Source organism: Procambarus clarkii, chromosome 65 (genome assembly GCF_040958095.1).
Source record: "Procambarus clarkii isolate CNS0578487 chromosome 65, FALCON_Pclarkii_2.0, whole genome shotgun sequence".
In the NCBI taxonomy this organism is placed as follows: Eukaryota; Metazoa; Arthropoda; class Malacostraca; order Decapoda; family Cambaridae; genus Procambarus; species Procambarus clarkii.
This window is the reverse complement of record NC_091214.1, coordinates 24,536,813-24,562,673: the sequence shown is the minus strand read 5'-3', so window position 1 is coordinate 24,562,673 and position 25,861 is coordinate 24,536,813. Positions and strand designations below refer to the sequence as shown.

General features: G+C 38.2%; 1 protein-coding gene across 3 annotated transcripts; it reads right to left on the bottom strand.

Moving 5' to 3' along the window:
• Positions 1–4,683: 4,683 nt before the first annotated feature.
• Positions 4,684–25,650, bottom strand: LOC123771018 (purine nucleoside phosphorylase). 3 transcript variants are annotated; one of them, XM_045763230.2, is made up of 8 exons: positions 25,445–25,650; positions 10,992–11,075; positions 9,896–9,990; positions 8,974–9,152; positions 7,471–7,602; positions 5,777–6,031; positions 5,164–5,268; positions 4,684–5,063 (listed from the first exon to the last, which is right to left on the bottom strand). In XM_045763230.2, the coding sequence occupies exons 1-8, from the start codon at positions 25,555–25,557 to the stop codon at positions 4,971–4,973; spliced, it is 1,056 nt and encodes a 351-aa protein (XP_045619186.1). In that variant the 5' UTR covers positions 25,558–25,650; the 3' UTR covers positions 4,684–4,970. The 3 variants fall into 3 exon arrangements, with proteins under 3 accessions (XP_045619186.1, XP_045619187.1, XP_045619188.1); XM_045763231.2 differs by having other exon boundaries at positions 10,992–11,072; XM_045763232.2 differs by lacking the exon at positions 10,992–11,075.
• Between the last annotated feature and the right edge of the window lie 211 nt (positions 25,651–25,861).

Genomic DNA, 25,861 nt, shown 5'->3' with positions numbered 1-25,861 from the left:
GTACATTTCAAGACTAAACATTATAGGTACAGGGAAGCAGGGTACACCTTTTTATATAGATGAGGCAATCATTAAAAATACCAAAGGCAGATCATTCTGCCTTCTGATTGGCTGAGTGCTGGTTGTTATTGTTAAGTAGTCAGGCCTTCTTTTAATCTATAATATCAAAATCACAAGTGGTGTGGCTCATTTAAGCCAATACACCTATTAAATACTCTTACATAGGTAAGGGATAGTCGACTCATAAATTACTTCTTGATGAATACTTTGACTTAATTTATTAGCTTCAAGACTTTCCCAAATGTGCAAGTACGTATTTACCCAGTGTATTATACACCGAAAATTTACAAAACTTATTTTGTACATAGTCATGTGTACTGAAGTGTCATAAATATACTACTATTGGTGTTGTAGCGAGATCTCTTGTTTTGTCCGGTATTTAAATTTTCCATCAGGACGTTTCGTATTACAGTATTAAAATTTGGAATAGCTGTATAATTGAGGTCATGTGCATAAACATTTAATACATTGTTGAATTACAGATAATGTATGCACCCAGATGCCATTATGTTGAAAGCAATAAATGTTTAGAGATTGGAGAGGTATATGAGAACTAATTTTCTAACACATTAGACAAATATTTAAATTTCTGGGCGATAACTTGTAAACCCGAGTAATTTGAGTAGGCATTTACTAGTAGATATTGGGCTTTCTTGCATGGAGATCCTATTAATGTTCTCATTCATAACCTTGTGATGGAAGTCGGAATATTGATTCAAAACGAAACTGTTTTTAATGAGCATCTTTGTCACTTTGTAAATATATTAAGTAGCTATTTATGTTTTTAATTGTTATTCATTTTTATGGATTCTTTATGAAACTATGCAACTATTCACTTTGTTTTTCCATAATTTGTACATAGGGACAATAATTCAGTGGCTAGTGCATTGTTGTTAATTGTGAAGTCCTCGGCCTTTCCTCATAAGGAAAGTTTTATAGTTTTTTGGATAAATTGTCAGTCTGAACCAAACCTATTCCGGTGTAGTTCTGACAGTAGGCAGGGTCTGCATACAGTACTTGGATTTAGTGGGTTTGCTGAGACCATGTTACAAAATAGTCCATCCATTCCTGCCATTAGCATTACCTCAATTTTTTTTAATGTGTTCATTTGAAGAGTTCTTGCACACTCGTAAATTGATAATCAACATAAAGTACTGCAAGCACACAAGAGATAACCCAGTGATTGGAATTGGACACAGGCACACATGTTAATCACCTATGATACTATGCACTTTATTATGATCATAAACAAGAGCAGCTTAAAACTTTAGGTAATTACTTGGGTAATTACCAAGTGTAGTTACAAGATGAGAACTACGCTCGTAGTGTCCTATTTTTCCAGCACACTGTCACACAACGCTTTGAAACTACAGTACTTACTTTGGCCTTCACCACCTTCTCACCAACTTGTTCCATCTGTCTATCTCTCGGTTTGCAAAAATGAATTTTCTTATTTCTTCGACAGCTTTGCTTCATTGTCAATAATGTCATTGAACAATTGCTACCAGCCTCAATGTCGCTTGTCCTTACGTTCAGGTATGAGATCCAGAACTGGGCATTTCAGGAGCTATTTTTGCAAGTAATACTTAAGGCATGGCAATGCAAGGAGAAACCTAGGCTGTGCTATATTCCTTCTTGGTGATACTGTGCCTCGCAAGAATTTCCTGTTAATCATTAATCATGATTTTAGGCTAATTGTACTGCACCATAATTTAGCAAAGTGGCCACTATGCTCTGAAAAACACAGGCGTGTCAGTTTGGTTTTTGTTCATAATGATGTAAATTCCATGTTTTGGTAGTAAATGTAGGTGTATTAAAAAAACAAAAAATATAGAATAACTTATGCTGCAAAAAATGTCAAAGTTGGGAACAGAATATTTTTTTTTCCTTCTCCATTGTGGTTTAGAATTCTTTAAGTCTTTTCCTTGTGTGTGTTGCTTTTGTCATTTTAGAGGTGGCCAGGGCTAATTCCAGATGGTTTTAAGTTCAAAAGATTTTAGAGGTCAGCCTTGTCATGTCTGTCTGAAAATTTTATCTCCTAAATCTAAACTTGTCCTGCTAAGCTACAGTATATACATAGTACCAGCTTTAATTATATATATGTATATATACAGAAACACTTAAAAGGAGCTCACAAAGTACATCAAATAACTGAAAGGATACAGTTCCAGATCTTTACCTCAAAACTTATTCATCCATATACCAGTTATTTTTAATTAAGAATCTTTAAATACAGCATCTATAATTAAATTATCCTTAACATTGTATGTGCTTGCTTTACAAAAACACTGTTTACACATCTGTGTACATTTAATGGGACATCATATGCAGACAATGAGTCACAATAACGTGGCTTAAGATATGATGACCAAACCACACATCAGAAAAAGAAACCACACAACGTCTTGGTTCATCCTGGACCTTTATTAAGTAGTGTGATGGTCCATCACACTACTTTATAATGGCCCAGGATGAACCAAGACGACGTGGTTCCTTTTTCTGATGTCCCATGATGACCAAACTACCAATCATACTATGCTAGTAATGACATTTGTAGTTTTATATGTATAGCATTTCAGTATAAACAAGAATGGTTCAGAAAGCACTCATTGACATCACCCATTTTTTTTTTAGTGTAGATTAACCATTTGATATCTGATGAGTTTTGTTCCCAAATAATGATCACAATTGAATTATTGATAGTAACATTACTATCATTAACTACAGAGTTTGAGGTTTAAAAAATTCTAAGTATTTTTATAATGCAGTATGAAAGGTTGACTTACAAAATATTTTAGCCATTTGTGGTTTAATCTCCATCATAATCTATTGAAACATTGTATACACAGTACACTGAACAGGATGTGCTTGGCATCATAGTCAATATGAGTCAAGCCATTATCAAAGAGTGGCGCCAAGCTGGGAAGAATATTTAGCACAATGTATATGAAAGCAAGCTAAAGCTAAAGGTCTATTGACAATATAAGAGTTAGGGCCACCACAATAGCTTAATAACCAACTAGCCAGTATATTTTAATTTTGTTTTTGTACATTTCAAGACTAAACATTATAGATACAGAGAAGCAGAGTACACCTTTTTATACAGATGAGGCACTCGTTAAAAATACTAAAATCTATATGCATTACACTTACTAATATTGTATACATTCTACATAAATGTAAAATACAAAAAATCAAATGTTCTACACTAACAAATTAATGACATTGGGGAAACAAGAGGAATGTATCGTGGATGAGGGGGAGACCTGTATATAAGTCTGACGTGTATGAATACACTGACTGTCTGTCCGACACAATGAATTATAATTATATTTACAAAAATAACTAAACCAAATTAGGAATACATTATTGTGGTTCAGTACAATACAGTATTTTAAATTTATACATAATCTTAAAATCAATCGATGAATATTATAGGTTGTGGGTGTTTGAAATGTGTGCTTTTACTGTACATATTTATACTTTAATAGCATTCAAAAGTGCAAACCAAAACCTCAGGAAGTTTTGTTGTATTTTGTCCATACTTCCTGCCGAATACTTTTTTTGGGTCAATAAGCAAATTATTATAAGTGTTTACAGGACAAACTTCTACTAGTGGCCTCGATGAGGACAAGAAGCCTGCGGCTTGTCAAAGATCCCCCCCATTTGCCCAGATCTTTACCAGCTGAATTTTAAAACCCAGCAGTGTTTTGGCATTTACGGCTTTTGGCAGGTGGGCAGTTCCACGGGTTTATAACCCTATGGGTGAAAAAGCATTTCTGTCCTACATTGTGGCTTGTTGAGCTTGAACTGTTGCTCCTCGTTCCTATTGCATCTAACCTTTTGATAAAATTGTTTGGATCTACAGCCTCCAAATTGTTCAGTATTTTAAAGGTTTCGATGAGATCTGCCCTGTCATGCCTGGCCCTGTGGCCCTCAACTGTTCCCGATATGCGAGATGACTAGGTAGGGCTCTGGTATAATTTTGTTGTTTGGTGTTGCACCGTCTCCAGAGCAGCTATGTCTTTCTGATGATGAGGTTTCCATGTCTGGATGCAATAATCCAGGTGGGGGTGCACCAAAGACTTGTACAATTGAATGACTTGCCTTTACTTTCAAGGAAAAGAAAGTATGCTTTATTATTTATTCCCAGGGTTTGGTTTGCTTTTTTTTTTTTTTTACTGCTACTCCCACTTTTTGCAACTTTCAGTGAATGATGTATCCTGACTCTAAGGTCCTTTTCTTTACCTATCTATTGTAAGGTAGTGCTGTCAATGTGGTAGTTGTGACGTGAATTGTACCCCACATGCAAGGTCTTGCATTTAATAGACATGAAAAAGCATTTGCCAGTCATCTGACCATTTGTAGAGTTCATATAGATCTCCTTGAAAGGTCTGTATCACTTTCACCATAGATCTTAGTGTCATCTGCAAATTTGATGTGGTTTGTAAAATTCTCATTATGTCATTTATGTATACGACAAAAAGGATTGGCCCCAAAATGAACCCCTGTGGTACCCGACTTAACACATTTCCTCAGTGAGATTCATTCCCGTTTAGTATGACCCTTTGTTTTCTATGTTTTAACCATTGTTTTATCCATTCAGTATTTTCCCATTTATTCCCATGTGCCTGTAATTTCCTTGCCAGTCTCATGGGGTACCTTGTCAAGAGCTTTAGCAAAGTTCATGTAAGCTACATCTTCCGGAAGTCGTTTGTCTGAATAGCTGGTTACCGTTTACAGAAATGTGAGAAGTTAGTAAGGCAGGATTTAACAAACCCAAATTTAACAAACTTGCATAAAGTACTCTTAGTGTTTTGTCACTTTCTTCCTATTTATCCAGATTTTACATCTTAGGTCAGAACTTAAAAAAAATATGCCATAATATAAAATACTCAGTATTCACCAGTTCAACTTTCCTGACTATTCTTGGACATTTGTACAATAATTCTGTAGGCCAGATCTTGCAAGTCCTTTTTGCGTTTGTTGGCAACTTCTATGACCTGGGGGAAGAAAGAAAATTATATATATTTGTAAATTTAACTTAAAATGCAAAATATGCATTACACATTATACACTAATTAGTAAAGCCCAAATTCTCACCTCCTCATGGTTGGCTTGTGCATCCGTGTCGTAATGGGTGATACATTCGTTTGTGATCAGTGAGAAGGCAAATACTTTCAGTCCACAATGTCGTGCTACCACAACCTAGGAAATATGATTACTTCAGTACATATGAAAATTCGTGGGAAATTATATCAATGTTAGTAAAGCTTTAGTTTTATAATGTATTTCTCACTTTTAAAAAGAAACCTTAAGGCCTTGTATATACATTTATAACTTTGTCTAATACCTTCTCCTGGGTACCTCTCCTTCCTTGCAAGGTGTACCCAGTAGTATATACTACTAGTACTAGCTAATGCCGGAGAAGTGTGAATCGTGCCAATTCACAACCAACACTGGCTTAGCAATTTCAGATTTATGGAGAATAGGGGATAGGTGCTACATCAGGGACAAATTTGCCAACAATCATTCAATGTCTTTACACTAACAGAAGAGACAGTGTCTCCATCTCCCAATCAGCTGCACTAAACAAGGGATAATACTGTACTAATGGTAGTTTCTATGCAAACATTTATTACATAATACCTTAACCCACATCAGTCTTGCAGGATAAAAGTAACTATGAAAAGGTTGCAAACTTGTGGGTACCCACCTCAGGCACTGTGCTCATTCCCACAGCATCCACTCCAAGTAGTCTCAGGAGACGGAGTTCAGCAACAGTCTCATAGGTGGGCCCACCGAGCATGACATAAACACCTTCTTGAACTACATTTGTTAGATTCATTTCAGCAACAATCTTCTTTGCCATCTCACGGAGATTCTTGTCGTACGCATTGTTCATGGCAGGGAAGCGAGGGCCAAACCGTTCATCATTCCTGCCTCTCAGTGGCGAGTCTCCAGCAAACCCCTAGAAGATGTATATCTTATGTGTTAGATCAAAAGGGATGCCTCTAATGCCACATACTTGCTAAACTGGTGGCTACATAATAAAATGACTCAATCTTCATAATTTTACTACAAATTAAAAAAAAAAAAAAAAAAAATTGTACTCTATTTTCCTAACTTAAAACTCCCTTATTCCTAGATTAGGTTTAAAGACAAGGGTATATTTACCTTAATATGATAAACTTGGTTGTTGATAAAGATGCATAAACATTTACAGTAGCAATATTTGATTCTATATATAAAATGGCCTAGTTTGCTTTATGAAATACACAGTACAGATACGAGGCCCCTCATCCAGACTTCTTTTATGACTGAAAAACCACATCACTAACATAATATCTTTCATGTACTATACTTATTCAATTCATATGGGAGATTTATTGTATTTGTACAAAATTTTTTATTTTTCAAGGACCAATGTTAAAGCTGGTCAAATATGCCCATTTTATGGCCATTTTTATAGCAACTGATACAAGTGGAATTGGGATTTTTTTTTTTTTTTTTGGGGGGGGAGGGGTTTATGTATAGAGTGAAATGAGTGATTATTCTCAAACCTTGCTATCGCTTGACTCTGTCGTTTAGAAGCTATGATGAAGTACAAGGAACATTTTGCCTGCTACAGTGCAATTAGAAAAATACCATTTCCCTCCTTATTTACCATTGTTAATATTCCTATTACTGTGTTAAGCCAAATTAACAAATTTGTCAATAATTGAATTAATTAGATTACAGTATATTGAAGCTGTCTTTAATAAGGTTCCTAAAATATTAGGGTAAGTAACGTGTTAAATTTTAATTGTTTTGTCTAGCCTATGTGGATACCAGTGTTGTAGTATATCAGGTTTCCAGTTTTCATTATTACCGATTACTCATTACAGGCAGATGAAAGCAGCACATAAATGCAACCTAAAGGTCTTCTGTTATGTTATTACCAATATGAAATCCATTTTCGTCTATCAGAATTACCACTATAAAACAAATTAAATATAATTTTGTACAATTGCTTAGAGGAAGTAATGTTCACAAATACTGTACACCTTAATTAAGCACACTGGCTACTTTGGCTAAGTATGTACTGTGTAATCAAACCATAGTTTATTACATACAAAACATTTAAATTATCCACTTTTAGTTACTATGATTTTTTTAAACATTAATTATCCACTTTTAGTTACTATGATTTTTTTAAACATTTTTAATTCACGAAGGAAAGAAATATCACACAGTACTCATTAAGTCATGATGAGGTCCCAACTCCATGTAGTAAACTTTGGTAAGAAGTCAAACTTTCAACTATAGCAGCCTACGGTACAAATATTTCCGTCACATTTACTCAAGAATGGACAAACAGAATGATATGAGCGACTGATTTATACTTAAGTCAATCGATTTATTACTTACTTGCATATTGATGTGATCCTTAATAATCATGATGTCACCAACTTTGAAATTTGGGTTGAGGCCTCCGGCTGCATTGGTGACAACGATCTGCTCAACACCCATCAGCTTCATCACTCGTACCGGCATAGCACACTGTAGAGGCAAGATTCTTTGTTTGGAATGCCAGGTAGCTATTAGTCACAGTATTATACTGAAAGCCACAAAACTATTATTCTGACTAACACTAATTATACTAAATTGTCATCCACATTTCCATGGAAATAAACATTTCATTCCCCTGGGCTCTAGGACACTCGAACTGCAGACCCCACGCGTGTGACGCTGAAGCTTTATCAACTGGGCTATTGAGTAGTCTTAATAAGGAAAGATCCCAGGAGTTAATTACAGCTGCCAAACTAGAATTTTCAACTTTCCCTCACTATTACTGAAGCCCAAAGGAAGTGATCTATGCCATATAAAGTAAAATATTCCAGCTTGGCAGCAGTAGTAGTTTCTGGAATCTTTCCTTATCAAGACTATTCAACAGCTCTGTCGATAGAGCTTCGGCCTCCTACCCGAAGGGTACACTGTTCGAGTGTCAGAGAGCTCAGGTGATTAATTATATTATACTGACTAAAAACAATATCTGGACTGCAGCAAACTGGAAATAAATCTGTTTAGATAAATACCCTACAGTATACCACTCGTTTGATTTTATTCATACACCTATTCAACACTTGCATAAACTTTCATTGACCTTCTTGGCTTCTCTATTTAGGACTCCAATATTTACAATTTACTTATACTCTATTATGAATAGTTAAAAAGAAACCTACTTGTATGTGAAATTAGGCTTATGATAAATTAATACCTAAAACCTTTTCTTATACGCACCTCAAAATTTACAAATCAAGAATATACTTTATATAATACTGTTGTATACAATTGATGACAAAGCCTGTTATGCGTATCAAGGTCCTTTCCCCTCCCTCTTTGCCTTGGAAAAGGCTGTCTGTGTAATTGTTCATCAAATTAAAAGGTCAAAACCAAATACATGTATGCTCAACTACTGTACAGTACTTAATTGAAAATTTTAGTGAGGAGTATATTCAAATTCATTAATAAAGGATTTACTATTTCAAAATTACAGTATCATTAATTCAGCAACGCGTGTTTATTATACAATGTAGCTTGCAGGTTTTTAGTTTCCCATTGTCGGAAAGGAGGCTTACTGAACCCCCCTCCCCCCTGCCAGCCCTCCCCAGGGCAACTACTGACCTTCCCCAGAATGCAACCCCACAACAGATGTCTAATTCATGGATACCTATTTACTAACTGGTGAACAGGTACATCAGGTGAAAAAAAAAGTATCCTGCTTAACAGTGTATACAGTATTGTTAGTAATACTACTAGCCATTAGGTTTACCATAATTACATTCAAAATTATTACAAATGTAAAGTGTTTCTCTGAATACTTATTATTAAATGTGGGAAAGAAAACAATTGAGATGAAATGCAGATTACCTTCCAGAGAGGATAACCTTCATAGGAATGGAAGCGTCCCTGCATGCACATGACTGGAACACCAGAGAGACGCCCTATGACCATCCTGCCTGCATGGCCAGCCACAGTTGACTCCGGGAAGTTGGGGATATTCTGATAAGGGAACACGTCCCTATCATCCAGGGTGTCTGCTAGACCACCTAATCAGAGAAAAGTCTTTTATAGGATTTGCAGTTTATAAACCATGTACATAAACTGTACTGTAGGCCTGTAACCTTTATATATTCAGAACATTGTTGTCCTCTATCCTGGACAGAGGGAACAAAGCATTTTGATTATTCTAACTCATTTATGTTTCCATCTTTATTAATTTTCTCTACATCAATAATGTCATTCATCAAGTGCATGTCAACAATGACTGAACTGCTGAGAGATGGCACTGGGAGAAAATGTGAAGCAAACACGTTTAAAGCACATCTTGTACACCCTGACTTGTCAACCTTCTCTAGCATGCTCCTCTTCTTCTCCACTGCCCCCCCCCCTACCCCTCTCCAATGGCTCTCATACTCCTCTCCACTCCCCCCCCCCGCCCCTCTCCACTCGTCCCTCGCCCCTCTCCACTCGTCCCCCGCCCCTCTCCACTCGTCCCCCGCCCCTCTCCACTCGTCCCCCGCCCCCGCCCCTCTCCACTCGTCCCCTGCCCCTACTCGTCCCCTGCCCCCACCCCTCTCCACACCCTCTTTTTCTCATCTTTCTACTTCACACTCCACCCGTTTGTACACAAATTTTTTTTCTTCACATACTTGCTCCTGTTGAAAGCAAGTCAATATACATTTATAAAAACATTTTATTTGACAAAATAAAATGTAGTATTGTAGATATATATTTATCTCCAATACTGTACTGTATAAAAACAAAGCTAATTATATTCTCTCTTGCTCACCAAGACCAGAACCACAGATAACTCCAATCTTGGGCCTGTGTCGAGTTCCAGAAAGCAGGTAGTCGGCACTCTCCTTGATTACTTCGTAAGGGTACCTGGAAAAATTGCACTTATTAAGCCCAATTTAGATTATGCAGGGATAAAAGGGTATAACAAACAGGAAATTAAGAGGCAGCTAAATATATAGATAAAACAATGAATACAATTTAAATTAATCATGGTAATGTACGAAAAGAGCTGGGTAAACAATTTGCAAATAGGGTTGTATATGTATGAAACAGGTTGCCAGGTAACATAAAAAGATGGGGAAGGGGGATGCTGGATTGTGTCAAGCATGGGTTAGACATACGAGTGGATGTGGCTGGATAAAATAGGACCAGACTCCCATGGGTCAATAGGCCTTCTGCAAGGTCTTCTTTCATTTGTTCTGACGTTCTCTCAATGACAACTCAGCTGTCATCAGAGAAGAACTCTTAAGTGAATTTGAAAAAATACTAACCCTTTTGCCATAGCCCACTAGATGGGTATGAGGCTTCAATAAACCAATTGCAGTAAACAAAGCTACAGCAACTCGACCTGTAAATACCGTTGTTGATAAAATACCTGGTAAACTAGTTCACCAATGCTGTAACTTGATTAACTAAAATACCAAAATTCTTTTCCTAAGTTCATTATATATCTGAAAACCTTTTCACTGGGAGTCACGTTATATTCATAGGGTGCATAATAGATGCACGTACTAAACTAAATATTAAATGTCACATCTTGAAGGCTACAAATATCCCTGGAAACTTTGTACAAGTATCTATCATAAAATGTAGTGTAGACAAAGGCAGAATCAGACACTTTTAGTGTTATGTTACCATCATTATAATGAAATGTGTACAGATAAATAAATAAATGTCAAACATCCACTAAGGTCTGACTAAGATCTTTTGCATCCCATTAACAAAATCCAAACTATTGTGTGACACTAAGGTGCTAAAAGACACAGAAAATACAATATTCATCTGTTAGATACAAAAACCTCAACAAAAGCCCATATCAGTGAAACAAATTGCCTGAAATAGTAACACAGAGCAGCAGCATAACTTACGGGATCTCTTCTCCAATGACAACTTGCTCCAGGCACATGCTGCCTCCACCAGAAGCCAGTGCTTGTAGCTGCTCTCGGTTGCTGCTGGGGTAGTAACAGTTGGGAATAAGCTGGGTTAATGCCATTATACATTGTCAACTACTTATATAATTCATCTTTGGTATGGATGAGAAGGTTTTTACATTTTTCAAGACTTAAACTACTTTTAAGATAGAAAGGTTCTGGTAGTACAGTTGGGTTCAGTCTCAATTCACAATCGAGAATTCCTGGTTTGAATCCCAAATGGGACAAATGGTTGGGCAAGTTTCTTATCACTTAGTGCCCCTGTCCACCTAGCAGTAAATAGGTACATAGGAGTTAGTCTCCTTGTTGTAGGGTTGCATCCCAGGAAGGTTCAACTTTGGGGGGGGAGGGGGGCGGGGGCTCAATATGAGCCGAATATGTTCTGTATGTATAAACCGACTGCTGTCCCCAGACACAATGAATTAAATTATAATTAGTGGGTTGGGTGTCCAATGGGTTATAAACCTGTAAACTAAGCTAGATTAGTAGAAAAACTGTAATTAAGATAAACATTTACAGATTGTCTTCTCACGATGGTGTCGTAGCAAGTGGAGACAAGCACATACTGTAGTTTTAAAAATACATTGTACAAATAGTAGCAGTATTATAAATAAATGAATGGGTTAAGAGCACTTGTACACAGAAATGGTATATATAATTGCAATCACTGAAACATGAAAACAGTACCGAATCCATGGAACTACGTATTAGCAAAATTTCAAACTAAGTGTATCTAAATTGTTTCACACTTGTAAATTAATTATATGAGGAAGACTGGAGGGTATAGCAGTCAACCTTTGGGCAAGAATATTTTAATTGTAGCATTAAGAAGATAAAACATGCTTACATTTACAAAATTTAGATTTAATTCAATGAAGCTAATAACAGTTTAATACTGTATTAGGATTTATCTACAGGGCCACCAAACCTTGAGAGAAAGGCAGGAAGGAAGGCTGTTAAGGAAGAAATATTTATGCTATATACTGTATTTGTGTGTTGTAAGTGAATTGCAGGCAACTTAAATGAGTCAAATAAATTGGGCTATGCTTTAAGAAAATGTCAAGACATAGTTTTTTTAAATTACATAAAGACTGCTTTACCTAGCTGCATATTACCAAGTCAACCCAGGAAAATAATACTCTATATCAAACTTAGTGCTAGCTAACAAGATACTTATCAATAAATAAAAAATTTGGAGGTTTTGGTAAAAAAAAATATGGAAATCAGGTTTGTTGTAACATCGAGAAATTATGCAAGATTAAGATAAAACTTTACAAAAATTAAACTAATTCTGAGGGACAAAGTGATGCCTGATAAGTGTTCTGATAAGATAACAAAACAGAAGGTAGACGATCCTCGAGAGCAGATGTGACAAAATGAACATAAATTTGAAAACATATTTAAATAATAGAAAGACACGAACAAGCAAATAAAGAATGGAAATGATAATCTTATACAATGTTTTATCCAAATAGCAAGCATGATAAAGAGGTAAGAAGGAAAAATGCATCATGAATGAAGATATAAAGGAAATCGGCCAAATCTCAAAGGGTTCTTTCAGATACCTGTATAGCACACCAAAAGAGTAATTTTATCTCAAGTCTTTACTAGACAACTTGTCATTATGCTCACAGCTGATAAATATAGAAAATGGATATATATCTAATACTGTACTGTATTAGTAAAAAAAAAAAAAGGAAGGCAAAAAGAAAGACCCAATATACATGTATGAACCCAAAATATTATCGTTCAACTTTATCTTGCCATTGTGAGACTGCATTTGGATTATGAATTACAGTTTTGAACACTTACATAATGGATGCAGGTTCTTTTAAAAGGTAAAGGCTACAGAGAAGAATGACTTAATTCTGGGAATTAAAAACCTTTCATATGAAATATGGCTAAGAAAACTTTGTCTATGGCTTTCTAGAAAGTCTATACAGTATTATGGAAAACCATGATTTAAGCACACAAATGGATTACAGTTTTTAATGAGGAGAGCATTCAGTTAAAAAGAGGGGGCTGAAAATATAAAACCAAAGTTAAAACAAAAAGCACTGGATTTAACTTGGTTAAGTTAAAAAATGCATAGAGAAACACTGGTTAGGAAATAGGCTTTCAAATAAATGGAACAAGTTATACCATATAACATTTTTATAAGTAAATTCAGCAGAAAGGTTCATCAGTTAAATATATGTAATAGTGGCAATGGTTGGACACAAATATATAGGAACGTTGTGCAGATTTCTTATTTGTTATATCCTGAAAGAGGTTATTTTAGTTAATTTATTATCAACCACATTTATAGGAGATTAACTTGAATTCATGTAGGTGGTGGCGAGAGAGAGAGGTTACCTAGAGTCAGTGTGGGGAAGGAGCAGAGGGGGGCTAGACTTGACATATATGGGTATATTATTTAAACATTGTATTTGACATTAATTACTTAATGTGAAATTCGATAATTTCTTGGTTTATGACCTGAATTCATTAACTTCCTGTATCTGCAGTTGTCAATACAGTAATTAGATTTTCCATAGTCATTTTAAAGAAATTCAAAGAAAATCAAAACAAGATACTAATCAGAACGTCCTTCGTGGTTTCAGCAAAGAGAAAGCTTAAATATTATATTAGTTTGATAAACAGTCTACTGAAGTAAACCATAGCAAATATTCTGGAGACAAACCACTTTTTAAAGTTCTGAAAATAAAAGTTAGCTCATTAGCTTTATTATGTATGGTGTTAAAGTGTATACTGTATATGTACACTTATTTACATTGTATTATAGATTCCATGTGTTTATATGTGTTATAAATGATATGAGTGGGACTCTATGGGGTACTGGTACTATTAAGGGGTATAGGTAGTTAGAAGACAGGAGTATCAAATATGGGAGAGCTAAAAGGCCCGGCCCCCAAAATAAACTATCCACAGTAGTAATAACTTGCTACAAGACCAAATATGTTCGTCTAAGGGTTGATCACTGCGCTCCCACCTTGGAAGAAGAGATACTCTGTAATTCATGTTTTCCAATACGTTTCATAGGGGAAGATCTTTAATGTGCTTAGCTGCACGATCAATTAGGCTCCTCCCGGCACCACAACATGAGGGAGGCAGCTGGTGGCTAGCTCGGTCTTCTCTTGGCTGGTGGCGTGAGGTTAAGACCTACTCTGTGGCTGCTCCCCTACTCTCCTTCCTTCTCCTCTTACTTATTTCCCTTACCTGAAGTTCCTGTACCCTTAAGTTAAGTATTATATGGTGTAAGTGTGCCTACTCTGGTAGTAACGATTGGGGAGACCTGGGGATAGTATTTTGCCAGTGTTTGGGTACCCCTAAGTGTTGTGTTTTGTATTAGGGTCCCACGTGGTTTCACTACCCTAAGCTGCATCCAGCTTCAGTGCTTATCCAGTAGTACTTTACCCTAGCTTGTTATTAGTGTAAACCTTGTATCCTGCCTACGTGGACCAAGGCTTTTAACGTAAGATAGTGTGGTAAAGTTATTATTATTATTGTTATTGGTGTGAGTGTAAATGGGGGGTTGTTAAGGGGTTAATAAATAAGTACATGAATTACAGAGTATCTCTTCTTCCAAGGTGGGAGCTCAGTGATCAACCCTTAGACTAACATATTTGGTCTTGTAGCAAGTTATTACTACTGTGGATAGTTTATTTTGGGGGCCGGGCCTTTTAGCTCTCCCATATTTGATACTCCTGTCTTCTAACTACCTATACCCCTTAATAGTACCAGTACCCCATAGAAGCCCCACTCATATCATTTGTAACAATATGGTTTTGTAAAATGAATTTGGGGTAAATTTTTAAACATCCTAGTAGCAGAAAAACTTATGAAATTAGATTTGTAGGAGACAGGAAGCCTGTATAATATATATATATGCATAAACATGTATATAAATTGTCATCCACAATAATGTAGATATGTCTTTGGTCGCAAGGAGCCTCAAGCCACCAACCACAAGAGCGAGAGATGGTAGCTCTATCAACTAAAATACTGAACAGCCACAATAATGAAGGATTCCAGAAGCACCTAACTGCTGCCCAACTGGAACTGTAATCCTTCACCTGGCTGCCACTCGAGCATTGGGTGACCCACGCACCTGTCATATTATCCACGTTTATTGTGGTTGACAATTTACATGACGGGTGTGTCTCTTCCTTCATGCTCGAGTGGCAGCCCAGTGAAGGCTTAAAGTTCCAGTTGGGCAGCAGTTAGGTGTTTCTGGAATCCTTCATTACTGTGGTTGATAGAGCTTCCATCTCTCGCTCTTGAGATTGGTGGTTTGAGGCTCCTTGCGACCAAAGAAATATCTACATTATTGTGGATGACAATTTATTGACATGTTTATGCATATATATATTATACAGGCTTCTTGTCTCCTACAAATCAAATTTCATAATTTTTTCTTCTACTAGGAAGTTTAAATATTAACTCCAAGTTAATTTCACAAAACCCTATAAACACATGGAATCGTCTACCCGCTGAAGCCGTAAATATCAAAACACTGCTGAAATTCAAAATCATTATACAATCATCAGGACAAATCAGGGGGGGGGGAATTTAACGAGCCGCTGGCTTCCTGTCCTCTAGAGATAGTGGCTCTCGGGTGAATTTATTAACAAGCCACTAGGGCAGCTGTCGAACAGGGAACTAGGGCACAATTAAGCTGCTGAATAGGGAAGTGCGCTTTTGATGTCCGAAGGGATTGGAAAGGCTGGGCGAGGTAGAGGGATGCTGCTGCCCATTCAGTGTGAGGGATTACGAAGTATTGGTGAAGGGCTAGCTATATGCACATCTAATATCCCATTAGATGGTGTGTATGTTCGCCCGAATATGTTAAGATCAAATATTATTTCTGCGAGTGAGACGGAGAAGTGGGAGAGAGATGGAAGGGGGAACTGACACTGGGTCCTATAGTATTGACCAACTACGTTCACAATTATTACTTGTTGCGTTTTAAACAATGCCAAACAACCTATAAAAGCTATACAGTGTAGTTAGTTCTGGGGATGATTTTGTTAACATTACTAAAAGTCGACTTGACAGGAACGGTTGAGGGCCACATGGCAAACACTGCAAACTAGGCATGACAGGACTGATCTCGCAGACAAAATATTGATAAATTTCGAGCATATTATTCCAGACCTCTTCTTTAAAAATCATATTAACAAATACACGGGACAACGGCTTGAATTCCAAACTTAACAAGCCACAATATATGACAGAAAACTGATGTTTTTTCCACCCATTGTGTTATAAACCCATGGAACCGCCTACTCGCCGAAGGCGTAAATGCCGAAATATTGCTCCAATTCAAGATACAGCTGGGGGACCTTTTACAAGCCACCGGCTTCCTGTCCTCGTCGAGACCACTAGTGAGACGGTGACTCTCGGGTAAACTCTGGACAACCTATTTTAGGCTACTTTAGTCAAGTACGTTCATAGGTTTTAAATACTGAATAGTTACATATTATAAATATTTGTACTACCGGGACTACCACGGGTCCCAGTAGTACAATCGGATTTGTTCTCGACTCACAATCGAGAATGTCGAGTTAAAGTCCCGGGCGGTACAAATGATTGGGCGCATTTCCTGTCACCTAATGCACTGTTCACCTAGCAGGAAGTAGGTGCCCAGGAGTTGGTCAGCTTGTTATGGGGTTGCATCCTGGGAATGGGGGGGGGGGGGAGAGCATTCGACCTCGGGGAGGGGGGGGGGGCTCGAAATAAGCCTAAGGTGCATAAATACACTCTGGCTGCCTGTCTCCCGACCCAATGAATTAATTACAGGTATTTGTATTTGTTGAAAAATGCAGCAGTTCGCCATGAACAAAAAAAATTGTTGTCGAGATGCTGTTCGCTCAAGCTAGCTTGGCATCTTTGAAGATATAAAAACTAAACAAAACAAAAAAACATCTCCACTAAGCAACTTTAGACTCCTTGTAGACTGAAGATAGCAAATTGCGTCACCACTGCGAACACTTAAACTCTTGTATATTCTACTAGTAGTTATAGTGCCTCGAGCCGGAATGTTAATTCAGAAAACACAATTTTAAATAAATGTTTATTTTCTGTGTTTTGGTCACACTAAACGGCTTCATGTGTGTTTGCAGCGAAGGATCGGGTGCAATAGGTCATAGTGCGGGCCTGGACCCACACCAGCATCACCAAATGGACATTGCCTTAAAACACTTTTTGCTCAAGTAATAAATCCTAACCGCTACGAAACGATAAACACTGGCAGATGCAGCCCAAGTTCTGCTCTGAGTTAGGATTGGCCATCTCTAACATCACTAATTCCCATTAAACAAATATTCACAGATATTTGTTACTGTAATCATTTGTATATGTGTTTTTTTTTATAAAGAATTCAACCCTATAGCACTAATTCTCACGAATTTAAATCACTTAGATAAGTAAAGAACTGTTAAACTAACAATGTGGCTGTAGTTTTAAAAAGTATCAAAACAAAATCAATTCTTAAACGTTATAGGTTCCAGCTGGAGGAAGTCTCATAATTCCGTAAATAATGTTCAAGTTCAACAGAAGTGAACCGTCGATTGAACCATCAATCGACGGTGATAGTGCGACGAACCATCACCATCGTATAGGTGATGGTTCTGGTGTAATTGTCTTTAATGCAACAAATATTTGCCAAATTTTATATAAAAAATATCTGCGTGTTCGTGCAGAGTAACAAATGTAAGCAGGACCGTCAAGGTCGTTGAAGGTTGTATATTCTCCCCCCCCCCCCCCCCAGTACCATTTAGGGGGAGGGAACATCCCCCCCACCCTACATGGAGCTGGTCGGCCGAGCGGACAGCACACGGGACTTGTGATGCTGTGGTCCCGGGTTCGATCCCGGGCGCCAGCGAGAAACGATGGGCAGAGTTTCTTTCACCCTATGCCCCTGTTACCTAGCAGTAAATAGGTACCTGGGAGTTAGTCAGCTGTCACGGGCTGCTTCCTGGGGGTGGAGGCCTGGTCAAGGACCGGGCCGCGGGGACACTAAAAATAGCCCCGAAATCAACTCAAGATAACCTCAAGATAACCCAGGCATACTCTCCCCCATTCCCCCGAGCCATTTAGGGGGGATTCCAAATCACCCTCTACCCTCCCCACTAACCAATTAGATAGGGATGCATCCACCTCCCAGGTATAATCACCCCACTCCCCAAAATACGAGGCAGCTAGTGACATAACTAACTGATCCAGCGAGGTAGGAGCCTCCAGACCAAGAAACCCGTCTAGGCAACAATGCAACAAGACACAGGTCGAGTTAGTGGGGAATACCCCAGCGCCCACCACTTTGCTTCTCCATCCAACCTCTCCTCTTACAAAGAACGTTGCGTTTCGACCATATGCGTTACTCAAGGCCAAAAATTGTCGAATTAAAAACTGGAAGAGGCTCGCGAATGTGATACTGTCACGTTTTCTGTTTTGGGTCCTCTGGTAAGTGAGAGGACACTTTAATTTGAACGTTTTCTTGGCGTTGGGAAACTTTAGGACAGGCTGCTCCATCAACACGACACGGGAAGGTCTTGTTGGGAGCTGTGCTCAGCACTACACTTTTCCATAAACATGACAGGGAGGGTCCTTTTTAGAGCTGCGGCCCCTCAAACAGCTCGTTCTTATTATGTGACCGGTACCTAAGTTGAAGTGGCATTGTCTAACCATAAACCTAAGAACCTTGATACATCCACAACCTAGCGAGTAGTTCGAGAAAGCTTACAAATTTGACTGTATGAAGTCCACTAAACTACCTTAATTTAGACGCTTCTCTTGATAAGTGTTCAAATTGAGGTTGATGTAAGTGATAGGACGGATATGAGAACCTTGGAAGTGGGGACAACGAAAACATCCGCCACCAAGATATATCCTGCTACATTACCACAAATGTTTGGTTAGCTGTGGCCAATTGAAAGCAATATCGGTCATAAGAGTTAGGAGATACCTTTCCCAGAGTAAAGAACTTGATCCATCTTCCCCATTACCACCAGAACCGCTGAAAGAAACCCAATAACACCACAGATAGTGTGACAATCATCTCTCGGGTCAACAAAAATACAGACGACGGCAACTGAGGAGTGATGAGCTCAATTCAATGACCCAATTATCTTCATATATATCGTAATGTACATGATTCTGAAACTGTGTATATAATGTCAATAATATCTCCTTGTAACCCGTTTCATCAGATTTGAACTCGGTGAAAAAAAAGACATTTTATATTTTATCCTTGTCAAGTCTGTATTTCAGACAAAAACTTCCTAGACGTTTTTGTTGCTTATTTGCGTATCCAACTTCCGTTGATGTTTCCTATTTGTCCTCAGAATTTTTCATATTCCTTTCGCGTACACTGGTACTAATTTGTCTATATTCCATACCTCGGCCAGATCTTCATGTTCCAAGGATGTGGGGAAAATTTCAGCAATGTATTTTTTATGTATGGATTCCATGTTGGTGGTGGGTGGGTGTACTTACAGGATGAGAGCTACACTCGTGGTGTTGTCAATACTCTTCGTCATACAACGTTTTGGAATTACTGACGGTTTTGCCCACAATCTTCTCACTTGTTCCCTCTACTACGCTGTTTGCAAAAGTAAAATTTCTAATGTTTCTGGCAGCTTTGTTTCCTTGGTTTGAACCCATGTCCTCTTGACCTTAGAGTTGCAGTTGTTAAACATTTGTCTATTTTGTAGATTCCTGTTACTATTTTGTACCAAATGATAATTTCACCTATTTTTTTCTTCCATCTTCTAGCTTTGGTATATTTAACACCACTAACCTCTCCTCGTAACTCCTATCGTAAAAGATTCAGTACATGTGCAAGTGTAACAAAAAATGTTTACAGCATCTTGATAAAGGCTGTACGTTTCATCCGAAAAATTTGTATTCATAACACACCTGTATTGTTTTTTTTTTCCTTCACCTTCAGTAATAATTTTATAATGGAGTGTTAACTAATTTTTCCTGCTCAGGGAGTAATCATTCCATTATCATATCTATATCCTCTAATGAACAATAGACCTGTGGTAGCCTTATCTCGCTCTTGGGAGCATGATAACGTGAATACTGTTTTAACCCGAGTGGGAGATTCCAAGAGTTTTGGAAACTTTCCTTACGCCACACACGCTATGACGTCAGAAATCTGTGAGGTCACACGTTCTCTCGGGATCTAGAGAAAAAAACCCGAACATAAACGAGATTGAGAGAATGTAAATTACACTCGGAAGAAATATAGACTACGATGACGAAGTGTTTCTTTAGTAACTGTACTGATTATTTCACATAATACAGTTACAGTCATGTCGCATACTTTATGATGACATACCATCGAGAAATATAATTTAATATAACAGGTTATAATCTCGCTAGACGGATTACCCCACTAGCTAGCTAGACTTTTTAAGAAATAATAATACTAATATTTTATTCAGGAAAAGTACATACATAGATGCAGATGTATACAAACAATGTTGGATTAATAGATAGAGCTAGTATATACAATACCTAAAGCCACTAATAACGCACAGCGTTTCGGGCAAAAAACAGCCGTTGGGACTGTTAGGAGTAGGAAGCAGCCTCAACACGCTCCCTGTGAAAAATTTCCCGTCAGCAATGCAATCCCATGGTCCTCCCTCTTGTATCACAACAGACGGTAATATCTTAGAGAAAACTAGCAAAAAATATATCTTAGGACGTTTAGGAACTTTTTAACATCTCTTTAGGAAAATTAACAATTTGTCCAATGGTTTTCAATAATATTTTGCATGCTAGGTGAAATATATAAAAAACAAATCTTTACCGCATATAAAAATCTAACTCGTAAACTGGGAGGAAATTCGCTTGAGGGAATGTATTGGGAACTACTTAATTAGTGCTATTATCTACTCTCTCTATGCATGGTTAGGTTAGGTGAAGGTTATGTTAATATGGTACATCATTGATAATGTGACATATGGAATTCGAAAACTATTAGAGTGTACCCGAAAATTCTGCTTACAAAAAATAAATTTGTCAAAGAAAACGTTTTCAATATACACTTGTTATATCTTAAACCAACTATTAATAATACAATAAAGTTAGAACTTTAGCACAATCTCTGTTTAGGACAAAGATTCATTTGCCAGTGTACATATTACAGGAGCCGTAATACACTTTCAGACTTATCACAAATATCTAAATATTTGTGATATTTCTGAAAGCTATTTTGTACTTTAACAAATATTTGTAAAAGCACCTGGATATAAAAATCCAGGTGCTTTCAAGAGTTGGGTGTGGTTTCTAGGGTGTGGTAATGTATTTGGTCTGAGGATGGGTTAAAAAAAATAAGGCAATTTAGGGGGATTTCATGAAACCTAAAAAAAATATATATATATATACTGACTATATATATATATATCTATGCACAGACTACCCTATTCCAGTAGCTGAAGTTTATAACTTTTCAGACACTCAACCCACCAGGGGACTCGAACACTGGCCAACAAGGTGGCAGTTGCATGCTGTATCCACTACACTATACTTCAAAGCCATAAGAGGGGTAGGAATTCTGGGGTATTTAACCAACCAGAACTCCAATCCTCTCCCAGGCAATGAGATAGTGTGGGACCTCGGATGCTCTTTCATCGGTTCCTGTTATATGGGAAAACTCAGTGCCAAATGCTTAATGCCTATATATATCTATGTAATGGCCTTTTTTGTAGACTTTATGAGGACTATAAAATACGAACTACTAATAATACCTTTTTACCAAAACTTATGTGAACACATTTCTGTCCTCAAGTGTATTTTTCACAAAAAACACTTTTTTTTGTTTGTCTTGACAATTGTATCCGTGTATTGTGTTAGCCTCAATACCTTCTCTCGTGGTGCATTCCACTCACTACTTCCACGATGAATATCTACATATAACACATTAGCATGCATAGCCTTCACTTGCGTCCCTTCCTCTTGGCTCAACCTTTTACAGTCATTAATTCATTTTGTTGATATCCTTAAGTAAGTCACTCTTTTACTCGCCTAGCAATGCTTGCTGGGGTTCAAGCTAGGCTCCTAGCCCCGCCTTAAGAACGTTCTTAGATTAATGTAATAATAATCGTACGTGTGTGTGTGTATTTACATCTGCAGAATCTAGGTATATTAGCTCTTGGACCCCGCCTTTCTTACAAATTTATTTTTCCTCTATGTCTACTACATATATTTCTCTAACACGCGCGCACACATCCCCAGGAAGCAGCCCGTAGCAGCTGTAACTCCCAGGTACCTATTTTTACTGCTAGGTGAACAGGGGCACTACTAATATTGCTTATATTTTATCACGGTAACCGATTGATGTTGTTAATTTATTATGCCCCCCATACAGAGGGGCGATAACATAAGACTGACACAAAACTGAATTATGCTAATATTTTGCGAAATTAAATCCGGGGAACGATTATCAAAATTTAAAATATATACACATGATATACAATGCGGCTTAATGTTGAGTTAAAAAGAGATGCCAATTCTGAGAACGACGCCTAGTTAAGGCGGTAAACAGATGTGATTCCCACAGTTATTTTAGCCATTTGAGGCAATCAGCGCGCCTAGCGGCAACTGCTAGCTAAAAGCGGAGGCAGGATATTCATTAATGATAGGCTGCTGCTGCTGCTGCTGCCGCCGTTCAGGGTGGTCAAGGGCTTAGGGCGCCCCAGGGCTGTTGTCGAGTGCCGAACTTAAATTGTCAATCCTCAGGTGTACGTTATGCATAGATAACAGAACTGTGTTGTATATGCATACAAGAGAATGTCTCGGTCCAAGGTTGGGTTTTCATATGCATGGGGCTTGCCCTGTCCAATTTTTCCCAGACACATTTCTTGGTAGAAGACTGTCATAGGCAGGTCGGGATCGGCCCCATTGTCCCTACTTTAAGAAGGATCAGGTCCTATTGCGACTCCTATGAAGTCTGAAACTGTAGTTCTGTTTTCCCGAGTTTTTAAAGGTTTCCACTTGTTCATATTAACCCAGCACACAACTACACCTTTGTAACAACGTAATAGCATCAAACACTACTTTGGTTTCATATCTGATATCCATGATAACTTTACTCCAGCAGCATCCTTATATAAGATGGCATGGCTACCCAAGCTCGGTTACAAAGGCACTACGGGCTCCCCATAGCCCGTGTTACTTGGAACTTTTTGTTCCAGGTAGCGAATTTTTAACAACAACAACAACCAAGCTCGGTTACTACGGGCTCACCATAGCCCGTGCTACTAGGAACATTTTGTTCCAAGTAGCGAATCTTAAACAACAACAACCAAGCTCAGCTGATACAGCAGGCTGCCCGTATTTATGCCATACTTCACAATCTCACGAGAGGTGGTGCTCTATTTTAATCTTCTGATGCAAGTCGTCAATGAAGTCATGTTTGCAAGCTACGTAATAATGATTGGTGGCGGTGACTGAGAGGTAATTATAATGAGAAAGCACAAAGTCATTACAACTATATAGCATTTGGAAGATGAGGATAAGTATTTAGGATAGGACGGAGGGATGGAATGGTGCCCAATGGCACCTTTCCTGAATGGATGGTCAGGCATTGAACACCAACCTGCAAGAATCGACACTGTCGCTGTATCATCCAGTCCAAGTGGTTGGGCAGTGGTGCCTCTACACCACATTATGAACATTGAAATAAATTTTAAATTAAAGCAAAAGGGAAGGGGGGGGGGGCGGCATGGACCAGGAGGCTAGGTGAGGAATAGGGGGGAGGGGGGTGAGATAAGGAATGGGGAGCTAGGCGAACACTGGGGAGTGGGGGCTAGGTGCGGAGTGGGGGCTAGGTGCGGACTAACGGGCTAGGTGCGGACTAACGGGCTAGGTTTAAAGCATAACAAGCTAGCTTCTTCCAAACACGGGAGACATATCCCGTCACGCAGGGTGCAGTCGCACCTCCACAGATCTCCAGTAGCATCTATTGATACTGGTAATGGCTCAAAAGGGCCACCACTTACGGGCTATTCATGCCCGTGCCACCTTTTGGGTGGCTTAATCTTCATCAATCAATCAATCAATCTTCCAGAAGACAATTTATGGCAAATAACCCCAAACCCGTTCGTCTGATAATTCATACTGTACTCTCAAGGACACGTAACCCAGTTGCCAGGCAGGGGAGATTTTAGGGACTTTTCCTTGCACCTGATGCCTCTGTTCACCTAGCAGTATATAGTTTAGCAAGGGAGTATTTGACTATTCTAGGAAAATAATTGTTGTTTTATACACAAGAAGGTCCATCGGGTTGTGAAAGTACATGTTGGTGATTAAGTGAACATTCTTGCAAAGCCTCTAGCACGCATAGTTTCAAGGTAAACCTCGGTTAGCCAATCAACTTCCTATCCACCGTAACACGACTTTTCTTCATTATAAAAAATACAACATGATGGCAAACTATACAATAATAATATATTAAAATTATAATATTATTATTAAGCGTACAGTGTTGGGAGAGACCGGGTGCATCTACGTATTAAATAAGAAGCTAGCGAGGCTTTAAGTGTGAACTAACACAATGCTCGGATATTTCCGTACCTGAAACGAACTTGGGAGGTTTCCATTTACTCCAATACATTTACATCTTTCACCTCTTTGCCTTAAAATGTCAATGAAAGCATTAATTCCAGTACAGAATTATGAACTAGACATAAAACACTGCAAATACAAAGCAGTGAAAACTGCTTACTGTACTCAACGTCCTATTTCTGGGAGTGACGCGCGCACCAATATCAGTCAGGTCAAGGTAGCACTAGGATGGGCAACAATAACTCGTTCCTCTCCGGCATCCAGGCTCGACTTTCATCTATTTAATCAATCTTAATGTTTCAGGAGGCCAAACTACTACGGAATTTGGTCAATCTGTATGTTGTTTGGCCACTGGTTGAGCAATTTATCTGCAACTTTATTATGTTTATATTTTAAACTAACGATTTATAATACAATAAAGTTATAACTTGATAATCATCTCTGTATAAGACAAGACTATTACTATGTAGACTATTACTGGAACCGTAATATACTTTCATGCCATCATAAATATCCAGGTGTTTTTGAGGGGAGGGGGTTTCTCGTGGTAATGGATTTGTTCTAAAGATGGGCTCCATAATGATAAAAGTTTAACATGTATAAACTTTCGTCATTTCCCGCCAAAAAATCGGCACTAATGAAGCTGTCCGTGAAACGTCAGACGAACCTCATGGAAACTTAACAATCTAGTGCAAACATTCCTAAGAAATACTCGTTCCCGAGGTAATAGTCTAACGCGTTCAAACTCAGTAATCATGCGAGTACCAGACTTGAATCGCCTTAACAAAAAAACAATTATATTGCAGTCATACCTTGCAGGTGCCACATTTTCCGTAGAGTTATTTTGTGTTTGAACGAAGGGACTATTGCTCTCCTTCCCGCCGGAAGATCCCGTCACGATGAGATTGTTGAGAAGAGAACTCATGTTGGTGCGAGCGCAGTTACCCAGGGAGAAGCTGGAGCCGTACGTCCTACCTCGACTGCTGCTACAAGCTAACTGAAGGCCAAATAATAGTGTGGGATGCTTCCCCTTGAGGCACCTGCGGATGCCTACAGTTGCCAGCTTTAATTATACTCAACATCTTTACACCTTCCATTACTACTTACTACAGCCGAAAGACCCTTTTCCTTTCTACAATAGCAAGATGGAAGGACGAGTAAACTAAATTAACTAAAATCTGCGATAATAGTAGAAACAGAGCAACGTGGGAGAGAATTATATGTTCCTA

Bases quoted from the DNA above. Each gene is read 5' to 3' on its own strand.
- LOC123771018 (XM_045763230.2), bottom strand. From the start codon at position 25,557: ATGAGTTCTCTTCTCAACAATCTCATCGTGACGGGATCTTCCGGCGGG. The intron at 9,153-9,895 runs GTGAGCAAGAGA...TTCTCTGATTAG, and splicing joins TATCTGTGGTTCTGGTCTTG to GTGGTCTAGCAGACACCCTG. The intron at 5,064-5,163 runs GTGAGAATTTGG...TTCTTCCCCCAG, and splicing joins CACAAGCCAACCATGAGGAG to GTCATAGAAGTTGCCAACAA.